The 24,418-nt window shown below is 42.1% G+C and overlaps 3 protein-coding genes across 5 annotated transcripts in view; 2 read left to right on the top strand and 1 right to left on the bottom strand.

Annotated features, from left to right (window-relative positions):
• Positions 1 to 24,418, bottom strand: part of LOC132455191 (NACHT, LRR and PYD domains-containing protein 3-like) — a 381,632-nt gene that overhangs the window by 40,046 nt on the left and 317,168 nt on the right. The gene's annotated exons all lie outside the window — the stretch shown is intronic.
• On the top strand, positions 1,511 to 19,590 carry LOC132455240 (E3 ubiquitin-protein ligase TRIM39-like). 3 transcript variants are annotated; one of them, XM_060049071.1, is made up of 3 exons: positions 1,511 to 1,858; positions 1,961 to 4,729; positions 5,160 to 6,416. In XM_060049071.1, the coding sequence occupies exons 2-3, from the start codon at positions 3,703 to 3,705 to the stop codon at positions 5,213 to 5,215; spliced, it is 1,083 nt and encodes a 360-aa protein (XP_059905054.1). In that variant the 5' UTR covers positions 1,511 to 1,858; positions 1,961 to 3,702; the 3' UTR covers positions 5,216 to 6,416. The 3 variants fall into 3 exon arrangements, with proteins under 3 accessions (XP_059905054.1, XP_059905053.1, XP_059905052.1); XM_060049069.1 differs by lacking the exons at positions 1,511 to 1,858; positions 1,961 to 4,729; positions 5,160 to 6,416 and adding exons at positions 13,873 to 14,627; positions 17,235 to 17,451; positions 17,557 to 19,590; XM_060049070.1 differs by lacking the exons at positions 1,961 to 4,729; positions 5,160 to 6,416 and adding an exon at positions 17,557 to 19,590 and having other exon boundaries at positions 1,520 to 1,858.
• Positions 8,429 to 12,507, top strand: LOC132455273 (uncharacterized). Its single transcript, XM_060049109.1, has 7 exons — positions 8,429 to 8,516; positions 9,102 to 9,140; positions 9,258 to 9,543; positions 9,813 to 9,949; positions 10,991 to 11,210; positions 11,637 to 11,806; positions 12,105 to 12,507. Exons 1-7 carry the CDS (start codon positions 8,483 to 8,485, stop codon positions 12,173 to 12,175), a joined length of 957 nt encoding a protein of 318 aa, XP_059905092.1. The 5' UTR covers positions 8,429 to 8,482; the 3' UTR covers positions 12,176 to 12,507.

The following is a 24,418-nucleotide window of genomic DNA, read 5'->3' as shown; positions in this document are numbered from 1 at the left end:
ACACACACACACACACCCACACACACACACACACACACCCAAATACATACACACACACACACACACACACACACACACACACACACACACACACCCACACACACCCACACACACACACACACCCAAATACATCTACACCCACACACACCCACACACACACACCCACACACACACCCACACCCACACCCACACCCACACACACACACACACACACACACACACACACACACACACACACACACACACACACACACCAAACCCAAGGGGTTTCCATCCAGACTGTTTCGCTGTCTGCTGCTCTCAGCTCTGCTGCTTATGCAGGTAGATTTGTGTCTTTATTATGCAATCAAAAATAATAGGTTTGAGAGCAAAACTTTCCACACTGCAATCAAAAAATAGATTTGAGAGCAAAACTATCGACACTGCAATCAAAAAATGTTTTATTGCAAGATAAATTAATGTGCTAAAAAAAATATTAATGGGAATCCAAAAGTTTTGTTTGCAAACACAAAAGTTTTGTTAGCAAATCCAAAAGTTTTGTTTGCGAATCCAAAAGTTTTGTTTGCGAATCAAAAAGCTTTGTTTGCGAATCCTAAAGTTTTGCTTGCGAATCCAAAAGCTTTGCTTGCTGTTGAGCTGAATCTCGTGGGCGGGAGCTACGCCGAAAGATGTAAGACACGTCTCTTGGCCAGTCTCGATCGGAGTGACAGCTTGGAAACATCCGAAAAGCCGCTGCCCCGACCGCCTCCAGAAGCAGATTGTCGGCCTGACGGACAGTGCCCTGTTAGTTTGTGCCTCTCAATCCGCGGCGGCGGTCAACAACATCGCCCTGCTCTCCTCTGCCATGGTCTCCTTGTCGGCTGACAGGGAGGCCTACGGGATTTTCAGGGCGCGCAAGCGCGCGCACGGGACAAGCCCAAGGCGAAGCCTAGACGGCGTAGCGGCAGCCTACATGAAATAGAACTCCCTCTCTCGTTACTAACTGTGGATGTTGCCAAGCTGTCACTCCGATCGAGACTGGCCAATAGAGACGTGTCTTACATCTTTCGGCGTAGGTCCCGCCCACGAGATTCAGCTCAACAGCAAGCAAAGCTTTTGGATTCGCAAGCAAAACTTTAGGATTCGCAAGCAAAGCTTTTTGATTTGCAAACAAAACTTTTGGGTTTGCAAACAAAACTTTTGGATTCCCATTAATATTTTTTTTATCACATTAATTTATCTTGCAATAAAACATTTTTTGATTGCAGTGTCGATAGTTTTGCTCTCAAATCTATTTTTTGATTGCAGTGTGGAAAGTTTTGCTCTCAAACCTATTTTTTGATTGCAGTGTGGAAAGTTTTGCTCTCAAACCTAATATTTTTGATTGCATAATAAAGACACAAATCTACCTCCATAGCTGCTCGTGTGTGCTCTTTGCGCGTGCACATCGGGGAGAGTTCCTACAGCAGCGTAGAGCGCCAATAAACAGCTCTTTGCTCTCTGTCTGTTTCCGTCGAAAATCGGATCGGGTTTGGAAAGTATTCGGGGAAATACGGGAAAGCCGGGTCGATCAACGCCGGTCAATCAGGGTTACAGTCGCAAATCCCCACTAAATCCCCACAATGTCTCTCGTTCTGCAACGGCTCTCTTTTAACTCAGACAGAAGAGAAAACACATCAACGCATTTGAAGAGGCCGACAAGGTGAATGAATGTAGTGCACTCACGTACCTCGGGGGCGGAGCCAGGTGTTAGGGGAGGAGGGGAGAGGACGTCATGTTGAGGAAACGAAACTTAAAGAGCCACATCGTGGAAGCAGTTCTCTCTTTCGGGAGATAGTATCACGCATTAAATAGTCTGACAGACAGAAACAACAACAAGGTGAGTAAAGCAGCACAACTTTGAGATAAGTTTAAAACACATTTGCCGTTATGGAATAACAAAAATAATGGGATTGCTAAATACATCAACTTTTTCGTCTAGGAATGGCCTGTGCCAACGCCAACTGGTCCGAAGAGAACTTTTCATGTTCAATCCGTCTGGATGCGTTCAGCAGTCCAGTCACCACACCATGTGGACACAACTTCTGCAGAACCTGTATTACAAAGTACTGGGATGAACAAGTGAAGTACAAATGTCCTGTTTGCAACAAGCTTTTCGACACAAGACCTGGGGCCGTATTCACAAAGCATTTTATCTTACCGCTAGGAGTGCTCCTAACTCGCGCTAAAACATTTTACGTAGGAGTTTTTTCTTAAAAGTTATTCACAAAGCCGCTGAGACCTACTCTTACTAAGGATAAATCACAAAGAGTGAACTAAGAGTGACGCGCCGTTGCTATGGATTACGTCATTTCTCGTGCACGAGTTTAGAAGCGGTCAGTTCGGTGATTGGTTGTTCAGACGAGCCCACTGAATCACCGAAAAACAAGGAAATAGCCTAGGCTAGAAATGAATTCCTATTAAGTAGTTATAGTGCAGTTAGCAGAATACACGCATGATGACAATTTTGTGCAGACCACGATAATGACGTTGTAGCCTGCACGTTCAAGAGAGAGAGAAAGCAAACAATAAAAATGCGTAAAATCTAAAATAAAATAAATGTTACGAACTACCCAAGTGTTGACTGATTTGTGCCAAGGTGTTTACCTAAAATGTGTTTTCAAAGTGATCCCTAAATGCCTGTCCACTCGGTTCCACACGGCCAAATTCCTTGTAATGTTGATCGCCATCATCATCATCATCATCATCATCATCATCATCATCATCGTCTGGCTGTGGAATGTTCCTCCGCTTGCAAAGGTTGTGTAGAATGGCACATACAGTGATTACTGTGCTTGCCCTCTCTGGGGTGAGGCGTATTTCGCCGTGGAGGACATGAAACCGACGTTTCATCTGCCCAATTCCTCTCTCCACAACATTTTGTGTATGTTTGTGTGCTCGCAAAGAGCCAATACGATGTGTTTTACGCATAGGACTAAGCGTAATCTGCGTAATCACTTACATGTTACACTTTAACTGTGCTCCCGGTTGTGGATTAAGGTAGGGTGTCTAGAGCCACGTCTTGCATGGATAGTCACTGTCACCCAGCAAGTGACACCCAACTGGTACATCTCAAAAAGCTGCCTCAGACCGCTCACCATTAAAATGCGCGAATCATGGGTAGCTGAAGATCCAGGCCACTTTGCAACAACATCCAGTAGGCTATGTTCAAATTTGCATCAAAAACAACCTGCGTGTTGATGGAATGCACTTTCTTCCTATTGACGAACACGTCCTCGTCTTTTGATGGCGCAATTATTTTTATTTTTTAGAAGTTATATATATTTTTTTATAACTTATAATTTTTATAACATTTTATTTCGGGACTAATCGGATTATTCCTGTTAGTCGGGGATGTTATTGCATTGCGATTAACTCCACAACAAGTTTAATACCCTAACATTTCGTCTCGCAGGCATTTACGATTCTTTGTGAATAGGTCTTACTGAGTTAGGAGTCCTCTTGAGGACTTTTAAGCTCTCCTAGACTTAGGTGCTACTTTTAGGCCTAAAATACTTTGTGAATTGCTCTTAGTGAAAAAAGTTAGGAGTCCTAAATTTAAGAGTGACACGCCCATTATTTTTAGGAGTTACTCCTAAATTCGCCAGTTAGGACCTACTTTTAGCCCTAAAATCCTTTGTGAATACGGCCCCTGATCTACAGGTCAATGCCCTCTTATCAGAGATGGTTGATCGGTTTGGAACGTCCGTACGAGTAAAAGAGCAGCCTTATGTTGAACCAGGAGAAGTTCCCTGTGATGTCTGTCCTGGGACCCAGCTGAAGGCTGTGAAGTCCTGCTTGATGTGTTTTATCTCTTACTGCCAAACCCACTTTGAGCCACATCAGAGAGTCACAGTCCTGAAGAAACATCGGCTGGTCGAGCCTATGGACCGTCTGGAAGACAGGATGTGTAAGAAACACGACCGACTTATGGAGCTCTTCTGCCAGAATGAACAGGTGTGTGTGTGTCAGTATTGCACAGAGACAGACCACAAGTCCCATCCTGTTGTACCTCTAAAGGAGGAATATGGAGTGAAGATGGCCCAGCTGGGGAAGATAGAGGCAGAAGTCCAGCAGATGATCCAGGAGAGACAAAATAATATTCAGGAGATCAAAGATACAATAAAATGCAGCAAAGCAGATGCAGACAGAGAGATAGCTGATGGTGTGCAGGTCCTTTCTGCTCTGATGCGCTGCATTGAAAAGTGGCAGGATGATCTCAACCAAATGGTTAAAGAGAGACTGAAATCCACAGAGAAACAAGCTGAAGACCTCATCAAAGAGCTGGAGCAGGAAATAGAGGTTTTGACCAATAGAAGCTCAGAGGTGAAGCAGCTCTCACACACTAAAGACCACCTCCACTTCCTCCAGGCCTTCAGATCCCTGAAGAATCCTCCACCCACCAGGGACTGGACGACGGTGGAGGTCCGTCCTCCGTCATACGTAGGGACCTTGAGGAGATCCCTGGATCAGCTGGAGGAGACACTGAACATGGAGATAAAGACGCTGCGTGATGCTGAACTGAAGAGGGTCCAGCAGTATGAAGTAGATGTGACTCTGGATCCTGATACAGCTCATCCCAAGCTCATCCGGTCTGAGGATGGGAAACAAGTAAATGATGGAGATGTGGTGAAGAAACTCCCAGAAGACCCTAAGAGATTAACACATGATATGCCTGTTCAGCCTGATCTGAAACCTGGTGTAAAGAAGTGTAAGTGTTATATCGTTGTTTTATAAATTATTAACAATGATTATAAGTAGTATGTTATTCTTACACACAATTGAATAATAATCATTTTACCATCATTAATAATAATAGTAAGTAATAATTACTGTTGCATATTATGTGTGTATTCTATTTTTAACTATTTTGTTTAAATCATTATTGTTATTAGGCCTTTTAATGTTATGCTATAACGTTTGCTCATAATATTTGCTAATAATTTTTAGGAATGTGTCTGGATTCATATTCGATGATTATAAAGTTAACATTATTCATTACTATCATTATTATATCAGGCCTAATCAAATAATTAAACAGGTTATTTATTTATTTATTTTTTAAAAATATACAATCATAATGGATATAAAATAACATTTTACTAAAAGTGGAAAACTATTATGTCTTGTTTTCCTGTCAGATGCCTGTGAACTCACTCTGGACCCGAACACAGCCCACAGAAATCTCTCTGTCTGAGGACAACAGAAGGGTGAGGCAGCTTGGAAAAACACTGAGGTATCCTGACCACCCACAAAGATTTGACTACCATAGACAGGTGTTGTGTAGAGAGGGTCTGACTGGCCGCTGTTACTGGGAGGTAGAGTGGGAAGGAGGGGTGGGTATAGGAGTGACATACAGACAAATGCATAGGAGAGGAATGTATGCTGACGCTGCGCTTGGACATAATATACATTCGTGGTGTCTTCAATGTGGTGATGGTCTTGTTGATAGTTTTGGTGAAGATTATTGCTCTGCCTGGTACAACGGTATTCAAACAATATTGGCTCCCCCCCCCGATCACTTTAAGAGAATAGGAGTGTATCTGCACCGATCTGCTGGCATTCTGTCCTTCTACAATGTGTCCCCAGATGTGGGAGGCTCCTCAGGCAAACTGACACACATCCACACCTTCCATTCAACGTTCACTCACGACCTCTACCCTGGGTTTCTGTTTTGGGGTTCTAATTCCACAGTCACTCTGTGTCGGTTGTAGTTGGAGGGGGGGTCTTGTGGTCTTTGTGGCCAGCCAGCCGTCACTGGGCAGCATTTATATTTGGTCACAATGACAGAGTTGACCAAAATCACAACGAAACACTGTACAGTCTGTCCAAAACATGGTTGGAGTGATAATTGTGAATACTATAATGACTATTTTCGAAACAAAGAGAAAAAGTAAAAAGCCAGACGGGGGTTGAAGGAAAATGGGTCTCCTCTGAAATCTATAGGTTGAAGTACTGAGAACTGAATGATGATGATGATGATGATGAAGATGAAGGTGAAAAGAAAATCAGCATTCTAGTGAATTCTTACGGACGTGATAACCATATAAGAACGAGACTGAAGAATCAAAAAAATATCTATAAATATATCGACAAAAAACCATTGACATACAATAGTTTTATATTCCTATGTGTGTAGCTATAGCATATCAGCATTGTAACCTGATAGCAGGGCTGCTCTCTGCCTATTCATGGGAATGACATGCTTTTATTTCTTGGTCAAGATCCTGTAAATAATGTGATTCAAATTAGAAGAGTGTCTCTCCCTCTCGAATTTGAAAGTGGTTTCCTCTGTTGCCTTTGCTTTTTCTTTGCTCTTTTTCACAATGAAATTCCGATGCATTGTTGTTTTTTAAATAAACAAAATCCGTGTGATCATCCCATCTTTGTCCACTGGGTGGTACTTTAGAGTAGGATTTAACTTTTGCTCAGGTGAGCGATGCGACGTCCCCCCAGAGAGTGTATTCCCTGTAACTTGACTGCATTGTTTGGACACTATTAAATCCCTATATTGTCCCCTCGCTTAAGGTGAGGACCCAAGTGGGGCCACCAGCGGCGAACCAATAGGAAGTCAGTAATGACTTCCGGTCAGTAATGTGGTCAGTAATGATCTTACTCACACTAACAGAAGGTCTAATAATGAGTAGTAAAACCTCCTGTGTGTTTTTATACGGATCTACTGGTGTATAACATTTTAAGTCAGCCCCGTACAATCCAGCCTCAAACGGACTGGCAGAAATATTCAACCAGTCACTTAACATACTGTATGGCCTGGGTATGGGTATTCACTACAAAGCTGCCTTCATTTAACGTTGCTGCAATTCTACAGGATAACACCGTCAACCGAAATGGGAAAATCTCTCTGTATCCTCTTTTCAAAAATGTTACTAAGCTGTGTCCGGAAAGAACTAAATTTTATGCACAGATGCAAAATAAAACAATTTGACCTCAGCCAAATAGGAAGTTGTTGGTTTGCATTTCAGGGGAGAGGATGAGAGCATAGCAGGTGTTGAGTGCATAATTTTTTTTAACACATTGTGGTACCAATTACTTAATATTTTTTCAAATATTTAATTTAATATCTATTAATTCTATTCTGTAATGGGAGTCAATGTGATTCCCGTGAATCGATGCTTTTTACCTTTAACCATTATTCAAACATTTAACAAATCATCACATTTTTGATCTTTATGCATATTGAAAGAGATTTCCGATATTTTTCACACTTGTTTGGATTCCACAGTTTTAGTTTTGTTCCCACTTTGTATATTTCCCATCGTCTCATTGACCTCTGTTGAGCCATTTAGAGCGTGTGACGCAGCAGGTACCTTGAATTAGGCCCCAGTACCAATGGTGCCTTTTTACGGCCCTTTACCCTGCAATAAAAAAGTTTAAAAAAAAAGTAAAAACTTTCCTCATTGTTATTTATGTAGCACACACTGCACACAACATAAATAATATGGATAGCAATGCAAGCTCCATGCTGGTGATGCTCGACCCCAGCGCTGCCTTCGACACAGTGGACCACAGCATTCTTCTTCCTCATCTCGAACACAATGTTGTCATCAACGGTTCTGCTCCTCGCTGGATTAGATCTTATCTCACAAATTATAACCCATTTTTTTCCCTGGTGAAGAATCAGCATCAAAGGGGTCATCACTATTATACCTGTTAAGCCCTTTGTAACTGTGATTAAGGGCTATAGGCCTACAAACAAAATCAGATTGAGTTTGTGAACATGAGCCAACATGACTTTGACTTGAATAAGGAAAGCCTCAGCCACACCAATGGGTATGTTCGACTATAATTCCCGTTGTTGTGTTCACATAATGTTTTACTAGGCCCCATTGTCACGTCAGAAGATTCAACACCATGGCTGCGCTGCACACGGCTCTGTTGTAGAGCCAGTTTTGTTGAGTTTCATCTAGACGCCTGTGTGCCAGGACCGGGGGCTGTGGCGCGTTGCGTGCGTTCGGTCCATGACCCTTTCTCCCCCAGACCTACCAGATCAACTGATTTCCTCACCAAGCACTGCCCTTCCACACCCTGCCCTTCCACACCTTCCCCAGTCAACCCTTCTTTCATATAATATGCTTGAAGTACGCTGCCTGCCGGCGGATGTATTTGCAAATGAGAGCCTTTGTTTGAATTAAGGAAAATGGACAATAGATGTAAATACGTCACACATCCAAGAAGGACCGCAGGGCTCTGCTGGTGGTGAGTAGGCTGTCATCTTCAAACTGGAGCCACAACGTTAATCAGATCTCCGGCACCTCTGTACTCGCGACCTCCTCATTGGTTGAATTCCACAGATTATAATAATATGATGTAAGTTATAGTTTGTTATCCATAGTAAATTATCCATTATTCTCTCTTTGATCTGATTATTCGATTTATACAGGGGGTTGTGTAGAGGCTAGCATCAGCCATTGTCGGTCACTGAGGATTTAGTTTCTACAGAACCATGGGGTCCAGTCGTCTCATCTGCAGTTTCATCGGTAAGTATTCCACTCATCACTGCTATATTTATCATTGAGTCCGTTTTATTGAATTAAGTTCAATTAACCAGCCACATAATGGAAACGCATGTTTGACAGTTAAATATTTTTGGCATCTGTGATATCTCAAATGATGAAGAAAAACAGCAGTAACATGTATATCTAAATTATTATGTGTTAATGCAAGATGAGACGAGGCAGTACCCTCTCTGTCATCATTTTACGATAGGTAGTATTGGTCTTCTTCCTTTAGAATGTAATATTAGATTGTTACAATAGTTGTCTTTGTTCAATTATTTAGTACGTTATTTATTGGTAATATACAGGGTTGTTGAACACCATTCTCTAATTCCAAATGAATGCCAGTCTTTCCGTATATGTTTCAGTCCCACCGACAAATGACTAGTCTACTGCAATCAACCTTGTAAAAATTATTTCATATATATATATATATATATAAAAGAAAACAAACAAAAAAAAAAATATTCTACGTATTGCAGCATTTCCTCGTAGATTGCTTTCCAATCAGAGAACACCCTGTCCTGGTTTTATCCCTGATGTACCGATCATGTATTGTCTCACCAGGTGTTCTCATCAACCTGCGGGAGTCACCTGGATGTTCAGGTATTTACATGTGGGGCTGAAGCAAGTTATCCAAACATACCAGTATTTTCATGTGTTTTTGAAGAGTGAAACGCAACTTGACTAAACTCTGCTGTGTGGTTTCACTCGCTCTAAAAGCTGCATCCAGCATTGACGTGCCGCTGAGGGGCTCGGCCGTTCAGTCTTCCACCTACTCGAGCGGGAGCGCTGGACGGGCCATCGATGGGAGCTGCAGCCCTCTTTGGGGCCACAGCTGCACTCACACCTATCAGACGGACAATCCGTGGTGGAGGCTCCAGCTGGACGCTGTGCACAGGGTGTCAGTGATCGAGATCACTAATTGGAACGTAGTTCGGGAGAGGCTCGACGGCGTGGAAATACACATTGGCAATTCACTGGTGAACAACGGCAACGACAACCCGAGGTGAGTCACTATGCAACTTCCGACCAAGCATTAATCCCCTGGAAACACTTTGTGATCCTTTTTAACTAGCCTGATGTCATTTAAAACCGTTTTCTCTAAACAGCAGCCCTATTTTAGTTGCAGTGATAAAGTGTGGTTGATTACGTTGACGATCATACAAGACATATAACCACGTAAAAATATATATTAATTAACGAGTTTGGTTTCTGTATTCTGAGGCCTACCTTCACCGGGCGACTGTATCATCTCTCTTGCTCTCTCTCCCTCAGGTGTGCCATCATCCACGATGTCCCCGACGGCTTGACTCAGACTGTCCATTGCTGGGGAATGGAAGGAATGTATGTCAACTTCTACAAGCCCTTGAACTACACATTCTTGGGGTTGTGTGAGGTCAAAGTGTACGGAGGTAGGAATAAATCCTATCAATCCATGGCATCATTGGTGTGGGGATGGGTGTATAAGTGCACCTGTGGGTTAGGGTAACACGGTTTCCGGTTATACCCGTGCGGTGTGCGAACTCATCCCTGTTTAATATTAGGCAAAGCGACTGTACGGCAACTGTCATTGGGAGGCGTTTTGGCAAATTAAAATGTAGCCTATTGCTTACATCATCAACTTGTGTTCATGCTAAACATGATTTTTATTGCATTAGAAATATGTAACATACATATCATATATAAAACATGCATAGTACATCGTAACAATATTATGTTTGTTTTGAAAAGGAGTTACAAAGTTGAGTGTGTATGGGTTGTCCTGTGGGAAAGATGATAGCCAATCGGGAGCCATGCTGGCTGCTAATCAGTAGCCACTGCAGACGAAGCAGAAGTGTACGCTGTCTGTTTTCACATGTATGGTGGAAGAAACCTCATAGCCCTTCACATTAGTGGGAGTTCAAGTGTGCTGAGATTCGACTGTGACCGTCCCTTTTTATTTGTAGAAAAATGAATTTCTAGTCAACTGTCTGAAGATTTTGTTTTGACGTAAATAAAGTTTTTCTAAACGTCCCACAGAAGTGATTAATTTAGTGTCGCTATGACGCTTTTTAACATTTGTGTCTACCAAAGGCCTTAAAGGGGTGATATCATGCTTTTTTGATTTTTCCCTTTGATTTAGATTGTTATATGTGTGTACTGTATGCATGTTTTACGTTTGCTAAACTAGAAAATCTAAGTCTGAGCCAGGGGGAGTTTCGCACCCACTGAGAGAGACGCTGAAATCGGTTTTGCAGAAATGAAATAGTATGGGGTATTTCTAACATACATGCATGTAACCCTATTCTAGTAGTACCCCAAAATGCAATTATTAACCCAAGAAAAGCATGATATGGGATCTTTAGTAGAATATTAGGTAGGGATTAGGTGTCTTGCTCAAAGTCGCCTTAATGTACACTTACAGGGCTAAGAGTGGAAATCCCTCACCCCAACGCTGTCTTTTGGTTCCCTAGAGTTGGCCCCCCCTCCACCCTCCATCAGCACTCCGGGGGTGGGGATGAACGTCACCCTGGTGGGGAAGCGGCTGTGCTGGTCAGACGCCCTGTTCTACTGCAGAGACTATCACTGGGACCTGCTGATTCTCAGGGGCCCGGTGGAGCAGAAGATAGTTGACCACCTGGTGGCTCGCGCCCCCTTCCCGCTAACCAGCCATCTCTGGGTGGGCCTGCGCAGGTACTGGCCAGGCCTTAGGGTTCAGTTATGGTCGACGTTAACGCAACGCAAGGGGGTTTATGGACCAATTACGTCCTTGCGGACCCTCCCTGCGTCCACCGCAAGGACCGGACGTGCGCCTCGCAAAAATGTTAACCTCGCATCGAGGCGACGCAGCAGCGAGGGCTGTGATTGGTCCGCTCACTAAAACCCGACGCAGAACCGAAAGAGGTTCACGACTGCGTCGAAGCGTCTGCGTGGTCGTTAAGTTGCGTCGAAGTGGAACCATAATTAAGCCTAAAGTGTCTTTGAAGCAAAAAAGTCTCTCGTTATGATCATCTGTCTGTCCATCCGATCGCTTATTTAATAACATGAAAATAAGCAAAGCTCAATATTTATCTTTGCTATTCCACCCAGGTAACACTTTAACCCTTTCCATGTCTGTAGGTCTATTCAAGGAAGCTCTTGGTTTTGGATGTCCGGTGACCCAATGGACTTCACCCAGTGGGACGAGGCCTCACAGGAGTCCAGCCCCTGTGGGGGCATTTCCAGCTCGGAACGTTCCACATGGAGGCAACGCTTTTGTGGGGAACATCTTAACTTCATCTGTTTCACAGGTTGGTGTCTAGTCTATAGAGCCAAAACCAGGACCTTCTTACAATCTGCAGGCATGCCCCAACTTCTGTGACACACAGACCAGTGTGACATACAACTCTCAAAGAAGATCCTAGTTTTCAGTTAACTTCTTTGAATGTCTGACATGATTCATAGTTTGAAACAGTAACAGGTTGAAGCTTCCTTTTTGGGAAAATCTCTCAAGAACTAAGCTCCACCTAGAAGTATGAATGGGGAGTGAAATTAGCTCTATGTCTTTTCCACAACCTTTATTAACCTTCTTGTATCTATTGTTCGCAGGTCCGACCGAAGGAGGGAAGAAGGTGCGCTTCTATAGTACGACAAGGGTGAAACCAACTTGTAAAAACTAGGTTGGTCTCATTGGAGAATGCAGCTACTGATTCTCATGTAATCCTAAAAAGGGAAGATTCTGAATGCTTTAGCACAGAGCTTGTCTGTGGTAGCTAGCCAGATCTGCATTTTGTTAACAAACTAACAGAAGATATATATCCATGGAATTAGTGCTGTAATAGCTTGAACGTGTAAACGCGTAGAAGTAAAACATTTACTTTAGAATGTAATCAATGAACATCATTATGAGCAGATGTAGGTGACGTTGCATTATTTCTTTGATTTGAAATGTGGTGATTGTGAGAAGAGGCTATCAAAACACTAAATAAAATATTTGTCAGGTTTTATTTCTGTGTCTTGAAAATACTTGAATAAAGAGAACAACTTAGTTTCCTTTGTTAAGTTATTGAATGTCTCAACTGTTTCAAAAAATAAATGTTGTTAGAATACATATTTGAATATCAAAGGTTTTGTATACTAGGTTATAACTGCTGCCATGTTGTTGGATGAAGGGGGTTTCTTCTTTGGTTTAACTCCCGTTACGACACGGGGAGTCTGGAAGTTGAGCTGTAACGTGGCTTGAAGACCTGGATGGTCCTTGGTCCACTTTATCAGATCGTGGTCTCTATGTATCTAAATTTATGTAAACAGTATGTATAAATAATCTCTACATCGATATCTTTTTCTCTTCATTTATTTTGATCAGCCGTTCTGCTAAGAGTCTTCTGCAGACTCGTACTCTAAAACATTTAGTCTGGGAGATAAGCCTAATATAACTACAAGTGTTGACTCAATATCAAATCACAAACCATAATAGCACTTATAACCTGGACACAAAGAGAGGGGGTTGCTTTTATAAAGACTGTGGTGAAAATACCAGCCTCAGTTTATGGAGGATCACTCTTCTGAGCTCTGTCTCTGGGTTCCTTCCCCCTGGGTTTTAAGCAGAGAGTTTCCTTGTCCTATAGAGGGCTTAGGGCTCTCCCCTCTTTCTGCCTGCCTGCCCGCCTGCCCGCCCGCCCGCCCGCCCGCCCGCCCGCCCGTCCGCCCGTCCGTCCGTCCGCCCGTCCGTCCGTCTGTCTGTCTGTCTGTCCGTCTGTCTGTCTGTCTGTCCGTCCGTCTGTCTGTCCGTACATCTAACATGGAAATATCGTAGATATTTGTTTCTGCAGCCTCAGATTGAGTATTTTTTCAAGTTGTGCAATGTATCAAACACTGTGTGTGTGTGTGTGTGTGTGTGTGTGTGTGTGTGTGTGTGTGTGTGTGTGTGTGTGTGTGTGTGTGTGTGTGTGTGTGTGTGTGTGTGTGTGCGTGTGTGTGTGTCTGTGTGTGTCTGTGTGTGTCTGTGTGGACTAGTATTCCGCTCTTACGTCCCCCCCCAGAGTGGACCCACTCCTGATGAGTGGGTCTCCATTTCCCATCAGGGAGAAATGTTGCAGGGATAGCCAGATAACAAGGACTTTAACAGCTTAATTGATACCAGGTGTCAGCATTGTGCACATTTAATGAAACTTCCCCAAAGGAAAGTAAGGTCCCCAAAGGTAACGTTGATCCGTTTGTATATTTGTGTACAGCTGAAGACCCCAAAAGTGACATTACAATTATTTGTCCCCAATCTACAGGTAAAAAATATTATTCAACAAAGGTTGTTTAAAACTAACAGATTTATATAATCTGGGGACTCCCAGCAATATTTTTCACTTGCCTGTATCCCTCTAAACCAGGCATCTCCAAACGGCGGACCGCGGTCCGGGTCCGGACCAAGTGACGGTCCTATCCGGACCCATGACCAATTTAAAATAATAATATATATATATATATATTTTTTTTTATGATTTCACTATACAAAGCATGATTAGCTTAGTAAAATCATTTCTCACTGAAACACAAATGGAAAGGCAGAATAGTCTGTAGTACAGCATAAAAACAGCAAAAAGCAATGATCTTCACAGAGCGAAGGTCATGCACTCACCGAACTCCCCCCCCCCCCCCTCCCTCCGTCTGTCACGGCCTGTGCGTAATAGCGTCACTCAAAAAATAGCCAATCAAATTTTTTGTTTACCGGAAGAGCGATTTGGAATGAGAAAATGGCTTGCTCGAAAAAAGGAAAGTTGACCCCGAAAACAGACTTTTTAAAGATGAATGGACTGACCAATACTTGTTCATTGTTGTGTCTTTTATGTGTTGAAACCGTGGCGCTGATAAATATTAAGCGGCATTACGAATCCAAACACAGATCCTTCGAGGAAAAGTATCCCCAGAAGTCAGAAGTAAGAGCGTGGAAAATATCCGAGCTGAGAGCTCAGTATGAGAGGTCTACACGTGTCTTCACGCACTCATTTACAGGCCAGCAATGTGCAAATGAATGCTCACTTAAGATTGCGTGGATTTTGGGGCAACATAAAAAAACTTTCAGTGATGCGACTGTTGTGAAGGAGTGCTTGAACGCCGCTGCCGAGACGTTACTTGAAGGTAAACAAAGGGATTAATTGTGTGAAAAAATAAAGCAAATCCCAATGTGAGCTGCAACGACAACCAGAAAATCCGAAATGTTATCAGATGACGCACTGTCACAGCTTCATGCGGCTGTTCAGAGTGCCCCAATCCTTAGCCATTGATGAGTCTTCAGATGTAACGGATAATGCCCAGCTTTTGGTTTAAGTGCGATTGTTTCATCAAGACAAGAAAGAGATCTGTGAGGACCTGTTGGGTCTAACACCACTTGAGACACTGTTTTGCTTACTTGAAGTGAAGGCCTAATGCTCTTTTTGTTTTTATTTGAAATGTAGGTCTGGTGTACCTGTTTTGCTTACTTGAAATGTAGGCCTAATGCACTTTGTGTTTATTTGAAGTGTCGGCCTACTGTTCCTGTTCTGCTTACTTCACATGTAGGCCTTATGCACTTTTTATGTTTGTTTGAATTGCAGGCCTAATGTACCTGTTTTGTTTAATAGAAATGTTAATATGCGTTACTTTGTCTTACTAGTTTTTCATGGTTAAAAGTAAGCTATTTGGAAATTGAAAATAAATACATCTGAAATTATAAGGTAATATGCCGTGTTGATTGTATTTGACAAAAGAAGGCTATTAGGGCGTGGTAGGTTCGGACCTTTCTTGGAAGGAATTTTTAGTAACTGGACCTTGTTCAAATTTAATTGAAGACCCCTGCTCTAAACCATTCAGAAAGTGGTGTCCTTGAAGGTGGGGTGTTGGAACATGCGACCGCAAAAATGACGTAGAAGTGTGTGTGTGTGTGTGTGTGTGTGTGTGTGTGTGTGTGTGTGTGTGTGTGTGTGTGTGTGTGTGTGTGTGTGTGTGTGTGTGTGTGTGTGTGTGAGGGTCTAGAGGAGGGGGAGCTCGTAACACACATCCACCTAGTTGAGGATCCTATCCCTGGGTAGACATAGAGTGAGTGTGTATATGCCAGTGGTGGACGAAGTAAACCAATTGTGTACTTAAGTAAAAGTACAGTTACATTGCATTGAATATTACTCAAGTAAAAGTAAAAGTATTCCCCTCATTTTTTTACTTGAGTAGAAGTACAAAAGTATCTGCCTTCAAAAATACTTAAGTATTAAAAGTAAAAGTATTTTTCTTTTTTTTTACTGTCACATCAAAACCCCTACTTGAACAGGTGAACAATGCTTTACATTTGCCTAATCAAACAAACAAATAATATTAATGATCTCTCAATGACCACACCACCTTGTGCTTCCAGCTCCAGCGTGACTTTGCAATTCTACAATCAGGACGACACCTGAGGTGCGTTCAAGTTCAGCGAACATAGGCGAACGTTCGCAACGAACGCGTTGACATTAAACAATTAATTTTGAACGATTTTTGAACACCGTTCTAAACAAACTGTAAACGAAAAAAATGGATACGAAGGCCATGGTATTAGCGGCAGCCTCCATGTTAATGGAAGAGTTTACAGAAGAGGGTTTGCAAGTGGTCGACCTCGTTGAAAGCCTACTGCAGACAACCAGTACGGAAAATTCAAGAATAGAGGGCTACGTCACCGAAGTTGTACCCACTTACTGCGATATAACGTTCAAATCGCATTTTAGGATGCAAAAGACAACAGTTGAAGTAAGGGTGTAGATAGGCTATATGAAACGTTTTATCTATTGCTTTCTGTGTAGGAAAGGAGTAAATGATTTCAATATAGTTTAGTTTAATGCCATGGCAACGAATGTCACGTAGCCGAAGAGAGCACCGCGATCCATCTCTGTTTGTGGAGAACTACCTCTTCAGACAGTTTGCCTATGTTCATAAACGTTTGCTTGCTTATGTTCGTTTAACGGAAAATGTTTAAAATCGTTCGCAAACGTTCGCCTATGTTTGCGATTCTGAACGCACCTCTGTTGTTAACTTTAGATAATCGCGCGCTGGGCGCTGCCGCTGGGCGCTGCCGCTGATTGGTTATAGTCGCGATACACTTTGACCTTTTGGTATTTTATTAAAAATAAAAAAGGAACGAGTAAGGAACGAGTGTTTCTGTAAATGTAAAGAAGTGAAAAGTAAAAGTATAAAGTCATACCAAATAAATGTACTTGAGTAAAGTACAGATACACGGAAATGTTACTTAAGTACAGTAACGAATTACATGTACTTCGTTACTGTCCACCACTGGTATATGCGTGTGTGTGTGTGTGTGTGTGTGTGTGTGTGTGTGTGTGTGTGTGTGTGTGTGTGTGTGTGTGTGTGTGTGTGTGTGTGTGTGTCAGAACTGCTTTTACCAGCAGGGGGTGCCATAGTACTTCAAACGGGGAAAACTTTCCAAAAGTAAAAGGAAATCCCCCACTGAACAGACTGTATCGCTGTCTTGTGCTCTCAGCTCTGCTGCTCGTGTGTGCACTGTGCGCGTGCATATCGGGGAGAGTTCCTATAGCATCGTAGCGCCAATAAACAGCTCATTGTCTGTTTCCGTCTAAAATCAGATCGGGGTTGGATGAAAAGTATTCGGGGAAGCCCAGGAAACCCGAATATATCTACACCGATGATCCCTGTTACAGTTGCAAATAACCATTAAATCACCACAATGTCTCTCGTTCTGCACCGGCTCTCTACTAACTCCAGAAAGAAGAGAACACACATCACCGCATTTGAAGAGGCCGACACGGTGAATAAATGCAGTGCACTCACGTACCGTGGCGGCGGAGCCAGGTGTTAGGGGAGGAGGGGAAAGGCATGTTGAGGAAACGAAACCTAAAGCACCCCGACGTGTAAGCGGTTCCCTCTTTCTGGAGAATAATAATACACATCAAATAGTCTGACAGACAGCAACAACAGCAAGGTGAGTAAAGCAGCACAACTTTGAGATAAATTAACACTTTTGCCGTTTTGGAATAACAAAAATAATGGGACTGCTCAATACATAAACCTTGTCGTCTGTGTCTAGGAATGGCCTCTGCAATCACTTCCTGGTCTGAGGAGAACTTTTCATGTTCCATCTGTCTGGATGTGTTCAGCAGTCCAGTTTCCACACCATGTGGACACAACTTCTGCAGAACCTGTATTACAAAGTACTGGGATGAACAAGTCAAGTACAAATGTCCTGTTTGCAACAAGCTTTTCGACACAAGACCTGATCTACAGGTCAATACCCTCTTATCAGAGATGGTTGATCGGTTTGGAGCGTCCGTAAGAGTAAGAGAGCAGCCTTATGTTGAACCAGCTGAAGTTCCCTGTGACGTTTGTACTGGGACCCAGCTGAAGGCTGTGAAGTCCTGCCTGGAGTGCTTTATGTCGTTCTGCCAAACCCACCTGGAGCCACATCAGAGAGTCACAGTTTTGAAGAAACATCGGCTGGCCGAGCCTATGGACCGTCTGGAAGACCGGATGTGTAAGATACACGACCGACTTCTGGAGCTCTTCTGCCAGACTGAACAGGTGTGTGTGTGTCAGTTCTGCACAGAGACAGACCACAAGTCACATCCTGTTGTACCTCTAAAGGAGGAATATGAAGAGAAGACGGCCAAGCTGGGGAAGATAGAGGCTGAAGTCCAGCAGATGATCCAGGAGAGACAAAATAATATTCAGGGGATTAAAGACAAAATAAAATGCAGCAAAGCAGATGCAGACAGAGAGATAGCCGATGGTGTGCAGGTCATCACTGCTCTGATGCGCTGCATTGAAAAGTGCCAGGATGATCTCAACCAAATGGTTAAAGAGAGACTGAAATCCACGGAGAAACAAGCTGAAGTCCTCATCAAAGAGCTGGAGCAGGAAATAGAAGATCTGACCAATATAAGCTCAGAGGTGAAGCAGCTCTCACAGACTAAAGACCACCTCCACTTCCTCCAGGCCTTCAGATCCCTGAAGAATCCTCCACCCACCAGGGACTGGACAACGGTGGAGGTCCGTCCTCCGTCATACGTAGGGACCTTGAGGAGATCCCTGGATCAGCTGGAGGAGACACTGAGCATGGAGATGATGAAGCTGCATGATACTGAACTGAAGATAGTCCAGCAGTATGAAGTAGATGTGACTCTGGATTCTGATACAGCTCAACCCCGTCTCATCCTGTCTGAGGATGGGAGACAAGTACATGATGGATGTGTAGAGAGGAAACTCCTGGACAACCCTAAGAGATTTACGAAGCAACTATGCGTTCTAACGAGGCAGAGCTTCTCCTCAGGGAGATTTTACTTTGAGGTCAAGGTTAAAGACAAGACTGGATGGGGTTTAGGAGTGGTTATAGAGTCCATCAACAGAAACAGTTTCATTATAGTGACCCCTGAGACGGGTTACTGGACTGTTTACTACGAAGAGGATGGGTTGTTATTTAGTGATGACCCTGATGTCCGTCTCCCTCTGAGAGCTGAGCTCCAGAAGGTGGGGGTGTTTGTTGATTATGATGAGGGTCTGGTCTCCTTCTATGATGTGGAAGCCAGGGTTCATATCTACTCTGCTACTGGCTGCTCCTCTGTCCAATCCTCTGTCCAAGTCTCTATGACTATAAAGGTAACAACTCTGCCCCCCTGATCATCTCACCTGTCAATCAAACAGACTAGGACCTTTGTTTGATAATCAAATAATCAAACAACCTAAACAACTGATGTTGTTTTCTGAATTAGAATCTCTATGTGAGATCTGAGAGAACTATATTGATATTGTACTTTTCACTCTAATTTAACAGATCAATAAATTAATCCACTAACACTGTGTAATATAAAAAATATAACCCATTATAATTCATACAACTATGAACTCTTTCTGTATTTTTAATGTAAGAAAGAAAGTAAGTAAATAACGTGAAATGTTTATTTTGATAACAATCTCAATATTTTTTTTATATTCTTTTATTATTTTGAATGATGTTTGACAACACAAAACAATGTTTGTAAACTTTTTAAGATATTAATAAAAAATGTACTTAAAGTAGAATGGGGACATCTTCTGAGGAATAGGTACATTCTCAGTACAATATGTATTCTGTGGAATAGGTACGTTCTCAGTACAATCTGTATTCAGTGGAATAGGTACATTCTCAGTACAATCTGTATTCAGTGGAATAGGTACATTCTCATTACAATCTGTATTCAGTGGAATAGTTCTCATTACAATACGTATTCAGCAGAATAGGTACATTTTGAGTACAATATGTATTCAGTGGAACTGGTACATTCTCAGTACAATATGAATTCAGTGTAATTGGTACATTCTCAGTACAATATGTATTCAGTGTGTAACTTGCTTGGCTTTGGCATGAACATAAACCGGGGAGGCCACACGCAGGGTAAAGGAATAACAATGATTTACTACCTAAGATTGAACAGAAACTAAGGTAAAGGTAATGGGAGGTGGTGTAAGTCAGTGGAATGCGATGTAACCAAAAGTGTGGTGTGAGATCAGTCATGAGAACAACCAAACAAAGCCTAAAGCCAGCGGAGGAGAGGAGCCCCTTGGGTGTCGGCACGGCGGGCCTTTTCTACCCTCGCCAAACAGCGGGTTCATTGCACACACCTGAGACCAACACAAGAAAGGGCGGGGACAGAACAGGCAAGCAGCACAAATGGGCGGAGCCTCGAAAGACCTGCCTGGGTCGTTACAAGTGGAATAGATACATTCTGAGTACAATACGTATTCAGTGGAATAGGTACATTCTGAGTACGATATGTAATCAGTGGAATAGGTACATTCTCATTACAATACGTATTCAGTAGAATAGGTACACTCTGAGTACAATATGTATTCAGTGGAGTAGGTATGTATTCAGTGGAATAGGTACATTCTCAGTACAATGTGTATTCAGTGGAATGGATAGATTCTCAGTATAGTATGCATTCCCTGGAATAGGTACATTTTCAGTGGAATAGGTACAAACTCAGTACAATATGTATTTGGGGGAATAGCTACATTTTCAGTGGAAAAGGTACAATCTCAGTATAATATGTATTCAGTGGAACAGGTACATTTTCAGTGGAATAGATACAAACTCAGTACAATGTGTATTCAATAGATCAGGTACGTTTGTTTGTTTGTTTGTTTGTTTATTTGACAGGGACAGTGCATATTAATAGACATTTCTGTAAATATGCCAGATTTAGCCAAAAGGTTAGTTTCCATCTGCAGTCCATGGCCAGATGTAACAATAGGCTCCCTAAAAAGCAAATAAGCAAATAACAGAAAGAGTTTAAAAAAGAACATAGAAAAGCAACAGATAAAACATTAATTATAACCACATACAAGTATTCAGTAGTTCAAGCATTAAAATACATGAAGCATGCAGGACAAACAAGAGTCAGCATCAAAAAAACACAAATTGAAAAGGTAGACTAGGACTTATAGAGGACATCTATATGTGTTAGACATCGAGGCAGTAGCCCACCAAAGCAGACAGTACATGCACAACAAACTAACAAAAAGTCGACATGACAATAGTACATGAAGCAGCACAGGAGAGACATAGAACGAGCTACAAAAAGCATACAAACAAGCAAGCATACAAAGTAAGTTGCAGGACAAATTCACAGACACGCTGACACAAGGAGGCAAGAGCAGGCGGGTCAAGTTTAGTGCTGGCAGATCATATTATCAATCAGCCACTGTTTCAGATTAGAACTAAATGACCGATATGTGTTTAGGTCTCTGATACATGTTGGGATGTTATTCCATTCACGTGAGGCTGCAACAGAGAAGGCTGACTGACTAAAGGTACTTTTCCTAAATGGAATAATGCAGTCCCCTCTCATGACTCCTCTTGTGTTCCGATGTTGGTTTGTTCTAATAGTTACAAATTCTCTAAGTGGAGGAGGGGCCATGCCATGTATGATTTTGTAAAAGAGACATGCATTTTTGTGCTTAATCATGTTTTCCCAGCTCACTAGATTGGGTTTTCTTAAAATTGCACAGTGATGGAATTGCCTTGTTTTTTGTCCAGAACTTTCAGTGTTTGTTTATACAAAGACTGTAGTGGTTTTAGTGTTGTGTGATTAGCCTGAGACCAGCTCGTCAGACAGTAGCTCATGTGAGAGAATATCATTGAATGCATGTACATCATGGCTGCCTGGGTGGACATAGAGTTTCGTATAAATTTGAAATTGGCAAGATTGAATTTGATCCTTTTGCAGACAGTTTTTACATGTGCCCTGAAATTAAAGTTGGAGTCCAGAATAATGCCAAGGTATTTAAATTCCTTAACAATTTCTAATTTTTCTCCTGACACAAAAACATCTGGGTTTTCACTACAGTCATTTGTTTTGGAGAAGAACATACCAACAGTCTTAGACACATTTAGTTGGAGACAGCACTGATTGAGCCATGCTGTAATTTTCAGCATGGCCTTTGTGAGTTTGGCAGCAACTTCGGTTTTTGTCAATCCATGCACATACAGCACAGTATCATCAGCATACATTTGAATGTGGGCCTCTGGACACACAGACGGCAAGTCGTTGATATACAAACAAAATAAAAGTGGACCCAGTATGGATCCCTGTGGGACACCAGTGGACAAGGAGAGGGTGTCAGATTGCTGGTTATTTATTCGAACAGTTTGAGTTCGGTTAAAAAGGTATGATTCAACCCATTGACGTGCCTCAACAGAAAAATTAAAATTGGATAACTTGGATAATAGAACCTTGTGATTCACAGTGTCAAATGCTTTGCGGAGATCAAGAAAGACAGCACCGACAACGCCACGCTTATCCAACAGTGATTTAATTTTCTCAATGAAAAAACAATTAGCCGTCTCGGTTGAGTGGTTGGATCTGAAGCCAAATTGCATTGGATGAAGGGGGAATGAGCTGTTGTTCAGGTGGTGTATGATTTGCTCAGCTACACACTTCTCTGCTACTTTAGACATTATAGGGAGGATGCTGATCGGCCTATAGTTACAGGCGGAATGATGATCACCAGATTTGAAAATTGGCGTGACAATTGCAGATTTCCAAATACTTGGAAACTGCCCTTGGGATATTGAAAGATTAACAATTTTAGTGATGGGATTGGCTAATGATGAACCGATATCTTTAAGCATCGTTGAGTCCATACCAAATTAATCTTTAGCTTTTGAGGGTTTGAGAGATCTAATAATACCTGTGATTTTTATTTCTGAGACAGTGTTTATACTGAAGGCTGGCTCCATTGTGTTTACTGAAGACACATTAACATGATCAGTCGAAAAGCCCTTTGCAATAGTTGCTACAGAATCAACAAAGTATCGATTAAGAGCTACTGCTACTTCAGATGGGTCCTTGGTCAGCTTTCCATTCAAGTCAAGTTCAATTGACCTTCCTGCGCTATGATGTTGTCCCATGAGTTTTTTTAACTGAGTCCATATTACTTTCGGATTACCCCGTGCCTCACTAATTATAGCAATGAAGAAATCAGCCCTAGCTTTCCTCAGACCTGCTATCACTTTATTTCTTAACATGGCAAAGTGATATTTGTCATGATAAAATTTTGTTCTAATGGCCTTTTTTAATGCAAGATCACGTTCTTTCATTCGTTTCAAAATGTCTGCATTTATCCAGGGAAGACTGTTCTTTTTATTCCTACTCCTAATGCTACGGGAAAATTCTGCAATTATACTCTGAATTTTACTTGAGAATATTTGACTGCCCTCACTCAGGTTTTTTCCAAATAACAGATCATTCCAGTTAAAACTATGAATAGTGTTTTTAAAAGACTCTTGCATGTTCTTGGGGATTCTAATGCTTTCATGTTCCTTAGTAGAGGAGCTAAATCTCTTTTTTGTTAACTTTCTGACCACAAGAGTTAGATTGTGGTCAGATAGCCCAGTTATCATGTTGTACGTTTTTGAGGTTCTCTCCGGTCTGTTACTGAACACTAAATCAATCTGAGTTCTGGTGGATTGGGTTATTCTTGTTGGACCTTTAATCAGCTGTGAGAGATCTAGCCCATCGGTTATTTGTTTGAGGTTCTTTCTAATTGATCTATCTTCCCAATTTACATTAAAATCTCCCATTATTATCACCTCTTTCTTAAAATGACATTCCTTGAGCATGTTTTGGAATTTTTCATAAAAATCATTATTTGAGGAGGGTGGGCGATACATTACAATAAGAATAAAAGACATTTGTGGTGATAGAGTGATATTCAAGCCAATACATTCCAAATCACAGTTTGACAGCAGTAATTCATTACATTGGATACAATCCTTCAGATAGACCATAACCCCGCCTCCCTTTGATTTCACCCTATCTCTTCTATAGAGTGCCGAAGTCACGCCCCTTCCGGTAGGGCTCATGGGACCTATGAGATCGAAAAATATGAATGGGTGTCAATGGAGAGAAAATAATTATTTTCTGGTCCCGGTCTTTATATGCCCTGGATTACACATATGTTGTTTGTGGATTTAAAGGATAATTTTTCATGCAAAGAGTTTGACCGTTTATTGTGCAATTGTTCAGATAAAGGCTGTAGAGAAAACACAACGAGAAAGACTACACGGCTCGTATGTGACGTCACGCTCCCTGCGACTGGTGTGGAGAAGACCGACAATCTTCCCATCGGCATAACTGAAACTCTGCACGTGCCCCGACTTATAATGGTTTTCACCTCTTTCGATGCTTTTATCCTCCCCTTGGAAAAAGCGGTGAAGTGGGGCAGAGAGATCGCCATCTCTGTGCCGAGTTCCAAGGGCGGGTGTGGTGACGTATATCATATGCGTCGAGAGCAGCGAAGAGCTGTAGTTCACAAAGCGGCCTCACATAAAACCTAAAATTATCAAACTTCACGAACATTTTTAGTTTTCTTTGCATGAAAAATTATCATTTAAATCCACAAACAACATATGT

Source organism: Gadus macrocephalus, chromosome 4 (genome assembly GCF_031168955.1).
Source record: "Gadus macrocephalus chromosome 4, ASM3116895v1".
Taxonomy (NCBI): Eukaryota; Metazoa; Chordata; class Actinopteri; order Gadiformes; family Gadidae; genus Gadus; species Gadus macrocephalus.
Note: the sequence above shows the minus strand (reverse complement) of the source record. Positions and strands in the feature narration are given on the sequence as shown.

Bases quoted from the DNA above. Each gene is read 5' to 3' on its own strand.
- LOC132455273 (XM_060049109.1), top strand. From the start codon at position 8,483: ATGGGGTCCAGTCGTCTCATCTGCAGTTTCATCG. The intron at 11,211-11,636 runs GTACTGGCCAGG...CCATGTCTGTAG, and splicing joins CTCTGGGTGGGCCTGCGCAG to GTCTATTCAAGGAAGCTCTT. The intron at 11,807-12,104 runs GTTGGTGTCTAG...TATTGTTCGCAG, and splicing joins TAACTTCATCTGTTTCACAG to GTCCGACCGAAGGAGGGAAG.
- LOC132455240 (XM_060049070.1), top strand. From the start codon at position 17,559: ATGGCCTCTGCAATCACTTCCTGGTCTGAGGAGAACTTTTCATGTTCC.